The sequence below is a fragment of the Dendrobium catenatum genome, unplaced genomic scaffold (genome assembly GCF_001605985.2).
Source record: "Dendrobium catenatum unplaced genomic scaffold, ASM160598v2 fragScaff_scaffold_717, whole genome shotgun sequence".
In the NCBI taxonomy this organism is placed as follows: domain Eukaryota; kingdom Viridiplantae; phylum Streptophyta; class Magnoliopsida; order Asparagales; family Orchidaceae; genus Dendrobium; species Dendrobium catenatum.
In genome coordinates this window covers 70,380-81,701 of record NW_021319179.1, presented here as the reverse complement: position 1 = coordinate 81,701, position 11,322 = coordinate 70,380, and the positions used below count along the sequence as shown (strand labels likewise).

Sequence of the window (11,322 nt, the reverse complement as noted above, 5' to 3'; positions counted from 1 at the left end):
CTTGAAACTAGTAAAGGCCCGAGGTAAGACAAACCAACTAGATAGAATTCAACTTTTGTTATGCTAAATAGTTCAATTTACATCAATGTTCTTTCATGTACTTCAAAGTGTTTCCCTTCAAGTTTTGAATCGAAGAAAATGATAAACATATGCAAGTTCATAGCACCCTTCTATGAAATCACTTGTTGAAAGTTCATGAATATTGTTATACCTCAAAGAACTAATCTGAGGCTAACTGAGAGTGAGTGTGAATTGATTATTTTAAAAAAAATTAAGAAAAAAAAAATTATTGCAGCCTTTTTAATATCTGAAAGCAAACATCTTAACCCTCTAATACATAAGAAGATTAATTTCACAATAATAGAAAATCAGTGTTTTTGAACCACATAGTAAAATACAAAAAAAATAAAAGTGCAAAATAATAAGAACAAAATACACAAAAATTTATAGTAGTTCGGTCCAACCTGTTTACATCCACACCCTATAAATCTCCTTTTAGGTATTACACTAAAAGTAGTGTCTCTCATTTTGCCCCTATAATAAGGCAGAGAAGTCCTTACAAAATCCTTTTCACCAATCGAATGAAGGGAAAAAACCTAAAATCCTTTTTCACCCTCCTAGTGAAAAGAGAGAACCTAGAATCCTTTTTCACCCTCCTGGTAAAGGCAGAGAATCTAAAATATTTTCTCTCCCTCTTAGAGATGGTAGAGAACCAATAATTATTTTTCTCCCTCCTGGAGAAGGTAGAGAACTTGGGACTAATACCATGGAAAGTCTTCCCAAATCCACCAAAGGATCAAGGCAGAAACTTAAAGAAAATAAGTAAGAATCTTTCTTGAAGTAACCTTATGAATCCCTCACAGCTCTCTCTCACAAATAACTCTCCCTCTCTTCTCTCCCAAAGCATTCCTTAACTCCCTCTCTATGCTCCCTCTCAAGAAACTTAGCAGCAAAACTCTTTTGAAATAGGCTACGTCAAAGCTTGAATAGATAACCTCTCAAAAAGCCCTAAATTTCAATCTACTTATTCTAATCACCCAGTATAATCCAAGATCATCATGTAAGCTTAGTCAAAAGTACTCGTGTTCATATTATACGAGGAGACATACCATGTATGATCAATTCAAGGAGATGAACTAATTGTCTAGGATGATTAAGAACATCATCCAATATGATTAGAATAAAATAACCTTTTTAGACAGTACGAAATATATTGCCCTATATGATCAGTTCAAGAGATGTACTGATCGTCTAGTATGATAGGCGATGATTTAAATATCATCACATGCAGAGTTAGGCTTATACAATACAAAATTGGGGGTTCGTTCTATACGATTATCTGAAAAACTATAGTATTTAGCCTTAGACTATATGTGATGATTTAATTATCGTCCCATGCATCGTTCGGGTCATACAGTATGATTGTTACCAATCATCCTGTATGATTTGATTGAATAAATTAACCATAATTATTTTCCTAATCACATGATTAATTTAGGCATGATTGTCACATATCGTATAGTACGATTAGACACATATTTTGAATATTAAAAAATTACAAAAATTGTGATTGGTGGTAATTTTGCTGATTATAACTAATCGTCCTGTATGATAGGAATTGTATAGTATGATGACTTTAATCAATCTTACTTAGCATAGGTACCCTATTTAAGATTTTTTGGTTAACTAATCATCAAGTATGATATAAATCATCATGTATGATTAATACAGAAAACTTAACTTTTTCCTAACTCACTAACTCACCCCTTGAGTGTGAGTGTGCAAGGTTACTTAGCTTTAGGATCCACCATAATACATATTTGACTCAAAAAATATAAAAAGTATAAAAAGACTAAAAAATATAAACTTTATTCTTAGTATTCCCAGTCTTATGCTGATCGAGGTTGCAAGTGAGCTATAATCCTAAAATGATAGTGAGCAGGGCAAAATAGATATGTAATATATTCAAATATCATAGTGAAAAGTCCAATGATATTTGCTATCATCAAAATCACAAAATTTGGGTCCAGATTTGCAACACTTGTGCCTTTTCTAGATCAAAGTACCTAACTACAAATCTCTATTTTTCCTATGTCTTTACTGCATATGTCACATTAAAGTATGAAATGTCATATGGGTAGGGGTATATGAGAAGAATGATTGTTGGCATGATTGCCAAGTTTGAGACATATTAGTTAGACTTTAGTGTTGTTTTATCAATAGCTGTAGTTCATGACCCAAGGCATAAATTTAACCTTGTTGAATGGTGTTATAAGAGATTGTATGCTATTGATTATGCATTTGAGATTGAAAAAGTTAGAGAGAAGTTATGCACACTTTTTTTCAAAATACTCAATAACAAATAACCAATCATCAACCACTACATCTCAAACATCTCAATCTTCACAAAGCACTCCTTCAATCAGTCAGTTAATACTAATCATAAAATCACAATTTCTTCAGGTTCTAGTTTTTCACTTTACAATAGCTTCCACTCTTTTGTACGTTTGTCCTCAACAATTTAACATGTACTAGTTTATTATTGACCATATGTTATTTTTATTCATGGAACAAAGCTGAAAAACATTACACAGGATTATGACTCCTTTGAGGTAGAGGTAACAATACTAAGAAAGTGAGACCTTGAAATATATATGGATGAACCTAAGTTGGATAGGAAAAATGAGTTAGATATTTTGCAGTTTTGGAAAGTTAATTAATACAGATTTCTTCAGGTCTCGAGCATGTCTCATGATGTTTTGTGCATTCCAATCTCTACTATGGCATCTAAAAATGTTTTTAGCAATAGCGGTAGACTTCTTGATCAATATTGAAGTACATTGAAACATGATATTGTCGAAGCATTGGTATGCACTGAAGATTGGTGTAGTAATAAATAACATCATGAGCTTAGATTTTGACTGAAATGAAATTGCAAAATTGAATGCCCCAATGAGTATATCATCTTAAACATTAAGTTGAAATGGTGTGGAACTTCTTACTTATGTATTTTGCATCTTATAATGGATTCTCAAGTTATTGAGCGTATTAGAAATGATTGTTGTTATTATCAAATTATCTTATGAATTGTGTTATATAATCGACTGCTGATTGTGTTATGCAATTGGTTGTTGAGTGTTGACATCTTGAGTGGGCTTGCTGCTCTCAGAGTGAAAAAGGATTTTTTTTTTTTTCTATTTCTTTTCTAATTTTAGCTTGAGCCTTGAGTGGTAATAGAAATGACTAGTTTTATGGAGTGCTCTATCGCTAAACATTTATTTCTGTTATGCAGTTGGATACTCATATAGATCAGTCCTTCCAAATAGCTTCTTTTATAATTATGTTATGCAATCGAATATTAATTGTGTTATACAGTCAAATACTCTTTTAGAATTATAGATCCAATTTTTCAATTGTCATTTCTTTTCTATGGGCCTGTTTTCTTTTATCTTTTCTGCTTTATGTTTTTTATGGACCTACTATCTTGTTGCTTATTTAACTTAACTTCTGCCTTGTGAAATGTGGGCTTTCAGCCTTTGCGGTCTGCTATTCTTTTGGTTATGAGGTATAATTGTCGAGGTTGATTAGTTCTTAATTGAGCTGTGATGAAGAACCTTGTGAAGTTATAAACTACTAAAAGCATAGAAATTTAGATGCAACTAGGTTACAGTTTGGTGAAAGGGTTTTTTTTTTTTTTTTTTGAGTATATAATATTTAACTTAATAAATACTAAATTGATCAAATCCACATTGCCAATTTGTAACTTTGGAGGGCACATTTTTTGAAATTGTTGCAGTTGATGGTTCTTTGTTAGGTTCATCCTGAGCCTGTGGTTGTGACCTCTTTGTGGTTGTTTTGTTGATCTTTAGTTACAGCTATGTGTTGGCAGGCTTGTAATAGTGCATAGTGCACTACATCATTTTTGGAGGCTTGGAACCGATGATTCTTTGCCAAATTGTGGGTTTTTTTTTTTATTTTTCTATTGTAAGTTCAAAGCAGATGTAAGTTGTTTTGTTGGTGAAGGTTGAATAAATTTGATTTATTTTATTTCCAATTCTAAATTTTAGATATTGCAGTATTGTACAAAGTTGATTTTTGTAATGAACTAATGATGTATGTATTTTGTAATATATTTTCAATTTTTCATCTTGTAAAGAATTAATCCATTTTAATTTTATTATTTGATGTTTTATTACAATTTGCCCACTTTGCTAATCAGTTCTTATCCTTCTAAAAAATACATTTTAGAAAAAAAAAATACTACAAAAATAATATTGGTTTTGGTGGGTCATATCGATCAGGGTTGGATATGGGTCCACGTTCAACTCTTGGACCCGTTTAGATAAACGCATTCAGGTCAACCCAATTAGGCTTGATCAGTTATGTGTTCGAACTGAACCCAACCCGAATATCCAATTTGATACTCCTACCTGAGCAGGTATTTACAGGTGTACAAGAACAGTTATAAGTGTGAAATAGTTAAAAATAATATATGATAATAATAATATCAACAAAATTTTTTTTTAGTAATGATTGGTCAATAGTTGCATGTCAATTGTGCAGGAGCATACAGGTCGTGCTCGCACCTAGAAACCACTTTCGACCTCCCTTTCGTCGACCACGTGGCCGCCCACCAGCTATGCCGCCTCGCGTTCCTTAACCAAGCTTCCTCCTGTTGTGCAAGATAGGAAAACTCCCTACCCAAGACCACGGATTTTAGCCTTTCTGTCTTCTTCAAAACTTAGATAAATTTTGTATTTTTTTTTTGGACATTTAGGCCATTTAAGGCAAACTCACACACACAACGCATACACAAAGACTCGAACTCAATACCTCTTAGTTGGAAGCCTAAGCTTTCAACCAACAGGCTAAGATGAGCTGTGTAAATTTTGTACTTTACTCATTTGTTAGAAATTCTAGGCCCTAAAAGCAAAATACGTCCTACTTACTTTAGGCTGTTGTTGATCGTAGTATTTCTTATCAAATTATAATATATATATATATATATTATATTTATTGAATCATATATAATAAATAAAATCATTCTTCTCATTTATGTTAAACATGGAGTTTCAAAAAAATTTCTATTAACCCACCTTTTCTTAATAATTTAAGAAAAATATTGTATACACTTATATATTCATGTAAATATTTTACAAGCATCTAGAAAGTTCTAGAAAGAGAATTCAGACAACACGGTCATATCACCCACCCGTCACTGGCCAACAGGAAACATGAGGTCGAGAAGTCATCCCAAGTATATGCAGCATCTAAGAACTTATACAAATTCTTCCAAGCGCGTGAGAGAGACAATCACCTTGATGGAAATCAACCTCCTAAGGCCACTCACCATCATCCAAGTCGTTAAGTCACCACAAACATCTCCCGATAGAACTACAAGAAGTTTTCTCCTCATAAGTCTATAAATGTGACCCCATAAACTCTGATAATTACCTTATGTATGGGTTAGAGAACATTTGTTGAAGTTAGAGAGAGAAGCTAGAGAACGAAGCTTTGAAGAAGTTAGGCATTTCAACGGTATTTTTCAAATTTTGTTTTCCGCGGTTTTCACGGGAAACGAATGGAGGCAGATGTTTGCCGGCTTCCAGCGGCCGGAGTTAAACATGATGATCGGTGTTCTTCCGCAAAGTCTTCGACTAGAGCTTTCACGTCATCTCCCCTGGCTTTTGGTGACAGGAATTCAAATTTGAATAACAAAAGCAAAGGTAGAGGTACAAGCTTGGTCATTAATGAAGGAGGTTATCTGGAGAAGAAGGAACCGGTAATATTTGGTAAAGGAAAGAATGTGATTTTATCAAATGAGGTCAAGAAGAGTAAATCTCCATCTGATTTTATGTTTGGTAACGGGTATGAAGCTTCTCCTTCCAAATTACTCCCTATTGAGAAGATAATTCCTGATAATGGAAATTCAGTCCGGAATGAAGTGGACAAGGCGTTTTCTATGGGCAAAGGTGATTTAGTATGCAATGAAGTGAATGAAACTGCAACTCAAAAAGACGGAGTGGATAATGTGAATGGAGTCCTGGCTCCAGAGACTGGAAACAAAGTTCTGTACTGTGATCTACTGAAAGTTCGAGAAGTGGATTCAGCGGATTCGGGAAAAGATATTCAAGACGTTCATTTTGTTGAACGAAATGCTGATGCGGGACAAAATAATGCTTGGAAGAGAAGAGAAAATATATCAGTTGAAGATCTTCAACTCGGTGACTATTTGTCTGAAGATCGGATGACTGTGAAATTGCATGAGAAGAATGAGGAGGAAAATACCAAAAGACTAGCAACTCTTTGGTTATTAAAATCTTTAGTGGAGAAGCTCCTATTTCTATTAATAGTAATGAACTGAGAAGGCAGTGGAATCAATATGGTAAATTTCATCTAACCATGCTCAGCAGGGGCTGGTTTTTTTGTTCATTCCAGGAAAAACAGAGCATGGATTTGGTTCTCGCAAATGGGCCTTGGTTTGTGAATGGTAAAATTGTTGGAATGGACAAGTGGACTCAAAACTTTGATCCAAATTCTCTTAAAGGCTTGTCATCACCAATTTGGATTAGGCTTCCTAGCCTTCCTTTGCAATGTTGGGACAACTTGAATATTTGCAGAATAGCTTCTATGGTTGGAAAACCAATTCTCCTTGATGGAAACATGTTTCAATGGGGTTGCAGAGAATTCGGAAGGGTGTGTGTCCGAATTTAGCTTGATAAAAAGCTTCCTGTAGGAGTATGGGTGGAGGGAGCTAATGGGAAATTCTATCAAAAGATAGAATATAAACGTATCCCAAATGTTTGCTTTAGTGGATTCATTGGGCACACGAAGGAACACTGCGGTGAAGGAGATGGCAATGCAAAATTCAGTGATAAGGAAATTGCTAATACTGTTCCAGATAAAGCCAGGGAAGTAGCTAAAGTTGCAGATGGGAAGGAACAAACAAACTCATATAGCTATGGGCCATGGATGATAGTCAACCGAGGAAGGAAAGTGAATCAATCTAGAGGTTATACTCGCACTCCAGTGAAGAAGACTATATGGAGGAAAGCAACAGATAATAAGAAGGAGGAAGTCAAGGGAAATTACATAGAAGATTCAATATTGAACTCTGATAAAGTTCAAAAGGAAGGCAAGCAATTGATTCCTGAAGACGGTTATGATGTCAACAATGAAGTGCAGCAGAATTTTAAAAGGAATGATTCTAATATTCTTGTTATTGATAATAAATTTGATCTATTGAATGATCTATTAGAAGAAGGAGAGATCTCTAATGAAATTGATACTGGAAAGGTGTCAAATGGGAATCAAAATGAGAAGAAGGAAGATCTAATACAAACTGAAGCTGTTAGCTAATCCTCTAAGGAGAAAGGAGAAGATTCCAGCCGTATGAAGAAAAAGAAATCTAAGCAGTTGAAAGATCTTGGTCCAATCACAGCAATATCACAAGGAGTAGAAGGTTGGAGTTGGATGTGAAAGGTAAGGTGGGAGCAGATCCCACTGTTCTTCTTCCATGAATTCCTTAGTTTTTTGGAATTGTAGAGGAGCAAAGAAGAGTAGTGCTTCTCTATATATGAAAGAAATTGTTAAGTTACATAATGTTGTTTTTATGGGATTACTTGAAACCAAAATCTCTGATTTTAACATTAGAGATGTGAAGAAGATTATGGGAGATGGATGGGAATATGCTATGGTCCCATCTAATGGTTTATCTGGAGGGATTATTGTTCTTTGGAACTCTAACATTGTTGATTATTCCTTGGTTGGTTCTTCATCCCAATGTCTTATTGGAAATTTAACCATAAACAATAAATGCAAGTGGAGAATAGCTTCAGTCTATGGGAGCAAAGACTTAAACAAAAGAAGAGAGCTATGGGAGTTAATTGAGTTTTACTTGGTGGAGGACCATCCTATGGTAGTAGGAGGAGACTTCAACTGCCTCACTTCTAAAGAAGACAAAAGAGGAGGTAAGAAATTCCTCTTTTCTCAAGGAGCTAAAGAAATGGAAGCTTTCATAACTAATAATGATTTGCATGAGATTGGTTTTATTGGCCAAAGGTTTACATGGTGTAACAATAAATCTGGAGGTGCAAGGATTTTAGAAAGGCTCGACAGGTGCTTCCTTAATTCTTTTGCTTTGAATCATTTCTCTCAATTAACTGTTAGACATCTCGCTAGAATTGCATCAGATCATAGCCCTTTGGTTCTCAATTTATGTAATTCAAGTTCTTTTAAGAAGAGGAGTATTATTTTTGAGGATGTTTGGGCATCCTACCCGGCTTCTTTTGCTGTGGTGAAGAGGGAATGGAGCAAAAATTGCAAAGGTGATTATCCCCAAATATTGAATGCAAAATGTAAAAGAACTCTGAAGTCGCTGTTCTTTTGGAGTAAGGCTAAATTGAAGAACCTCAATGATCATAAAAATAGTTTAATGGAGGAAATCATTAAGCTACAAACTGCATAAGTCGAAGCTGGATGTCTTTCTGAGGAAGAATGATGGTATATGAAATCAAAGGTTATTGAACTTAACACTACTATGGCTCGGTTGTGTAGTTGGTGGAAACAAAGAGCTAAAGTAAAATGGATGGAGGAGGAAGATTGTAATTCAAATTACTATCATCTATTTGCTAATGCTAGGAGAATTGGCAACCGAATCTTGAAAATAAAAAGTGAAGATGGGCTGGTTGTTGAGGATCAAAGCATCATTGAAGATATCTTCATGCAGTTTTTCAACTCAAAGTGAAACAGAGGAATTGTCGCTTGGAAGAATGGCCTAAACAGAAGAATATTTTGAAACAGGAGGAAATAAATTCTTTATCCAGAGAATTCACAGTTGAGGAAATTGATTTGGTTATACAAAATCTGGGCAAAAATATAGATCCAGGTAGTGATGGAGTTACATTCTCATTCATCAAATTCTATTGGAAGATTATCAATGAAGACTTTGTGAAAGCTTTAAATCATTTCTTCAATCAAGGGAGCATGGATTGTAATTGGAAAGACACTCTTGTGGTTCTCATTCCAAAGGTTTCTAATCCTTTGTTGCCATCTAATTACAGGCCTATAAGCCTTTGCAACTCAGTTTATAAAGTTGCTGCAAAAGTAATCTTGAACAGGCTTATGTCGGTCATCCCTATGCTTATCTCGGATGAGCAGGCTACATTTATCAGAGGAAGGTCCATTTCGGACCATATTCTTATTGCGCAAGAGATGTTTCATAAGTTCAGGTACTCCAAGGCAACAAAGGGATGGTGGCGTACAAAGTAGACATGGAGCAAGCATATGATTCCATGAGTTGGAAAACTCTAAAACAGGTTTTGAAGTACTTTAACTTTCCAGATATGTTCTCAAATTTAATTCTAGAATGTGTTTTAAATCCCAGATTTTCTATTATTATAAATGGAAAGTTATCAAGATGGATTAAGGCTGAAAGTGGATTTTGTCAGGGTTGCCCTTTGTCCCCCATGTTATTCACCCTTTGCTCCCAACTTCTCACAAATGCTTTCTCAAATTGTACTGTTGGATTTGGTTTAAGCTCTAATGGTCCACGTATTTCCCATTTACTGTTTGTTGATGATGTTATGGTATTCTCAGAAGCATCAAGAAAAGCAGTTTTTGAAGTAAAATTCATTCTATCCGATTTTAGCTTGTGGACAGGGCAGAAGATCAATACAGAAAAATCATGTATTCTCTTTGGAAGCAATGCTAGTATAAGGAAGAAGAAACAACGGTCCAGGATAATGGGGTTTAAACAAGTTAAGGAATTTTTTTACCTTGGAATTAAAATGGCGTTGAGAAGGATGATGACAACTGATTTTTATTTTCTTATTGAGAAAGTTTTCAGATTTCTTAACATTTGGGGATCAAAGTCATTATCCTTAGCAGGGAAGTTAATTCTGATCAAAACAGTAATCCTAACCATCCCAAACTATTTCAGCTCCCATTCTTTGGTACCGGTACAAGTTCTAAAAGAGATAGACAAAATGTGTAGAAGTTTCCTTTGGAAGAAATCTGGTGGAAATCCTAGACTGCATTATATCAGTTGGGAGAATTTGTGTAAGCCAATGAAAAAAGGAGGTTGGGGATTATTTTCTTCAACAACAAGGGTAGCTCCTCTCAGAGCTAGATTATCTTGGAGATTTTTGAATAACAAGGATTCCTTACTACATAAAACTTTGGCTCCCAAGTACGGTGTAAAGTTAGAAAATTCAGGTAATAAGATAACTTCTTCCTCTTGGAAAATACTTTGCAATGGAGGTAAGGTGCTGGATCCATTTTTAAGATGGATAATAGCTAATGGGAATTCAATCAATGTATTCAAGGATAAGTGGATACTTGACAAAAGAATCAATGAATGGCCGACTTTTATTGTTCCTCAAGATGAAGGAGATAATCTGCTAAACAGATACATCGAAGAAGGAAGCCGGAATGTGGAAATTCTGAAGCAGAATTTCGGTAATGATCTGGTTGATCTTATTCTTAAGATCAAAATCAATCCTGACTAGAATGAAGATGTAAGAGAACTTATTTTTCAAGGATTGGGGAAAACGATTCCAGGGATGATCTCTGAATTTCAGCAACAAGAAGAGGATTGGGAACCTTTCTATTGGATAAAAAAAGGCTAAAATCAATCCAAGAGTTCAAACTTTCATATGGAGATTATTTAAATGTGCTTTACCAACGAACAAATTTCTTAATCACAGGGGGATGTTAGAGAACTACAATTGCCCAAGATGTTCTCTCGATATTGAAAGATTTGGAGCATATTCTTTGTGGGTGTATTAAAATCAAGGAGGTGATCAATTTATTAAACAAATGGGGCTTTGGTTTACCCGTCTTCAGCAATCTCCAAGAAATCTGCAGGTGGATTCAAAAGATTAATAAATAATATGTTATGATTCTTAATCTCTACTTCAATGTGATATACTTTTCTTGAAAGGCTAGAAACAAATTGATTCATGAGAAAATCAATGGAAGTGCCAATTCAATTGCTGTTTAAGCAATCTGCCAATCTACTTATTCCAACGTGATTTTTAATCAATTACCGGAACTATGGGGTGTTAATCAGTCTTGTAGACTGTTGAATGTTTGGCATCCCCCACCAACCGGTTGGTTAAAAATAAATGTAGATGCTTCTCTTTGTTCTTCTTATAGAGCGGGAGTTGGAGGTATTATTAGAGATCATAAAGGAAGATTCTTATTGGCTGTTGGGGAGTTTTCTATCCATTGGGACATTTACCAATTGGAAATTCTAGCTATCAAAACATTGAAGAGCATTTTAAAAGATTGGATGTTCAAGTACAAGGGAGCCATTATTGA

General features: G+C 34.7%; 1 protein-coding gene across 1 annotated transcript; it reads left to right on the top strand.

Moving 5' to 3' along the window:
- Positions 1 to 7,612: 7,612 nt before the first annotated feature.
- On the top strand, positions 7,613 to 9,270 carry LOC110116355. The gene is made up of 2 exons (XM_020849902.1): positions 7,613 to 8,327; positions 8,729 to 9,270. The coding sequence occupies exons 1-2, from the start codon at positions 7,613 to 7,615 to the stop codon at positions 9,268 to 9,270; spliced, it is 1,257 nt and encodes a 418-aa protein (XP_020705561.1).
- Positions 9,271 to 11,322: the final 2,052 nt, after the last annotated feature.

Coding starts and splice junctions, on each gene's coding strand:
- LOC110116355 (XM_020849902.1), top strand. CDS start 7,613: ATGGGATTACTTGAAACCAAAATCTCTGATTTTAACATTAGAGATGTG. Junction 8,328..8,728: donor ATGGAGCAAAAATTGCAAAG/GTGATTATCCCC, acceptor ATCTTCATGCAG/TTTTTCAACTCAAAGTGAAA.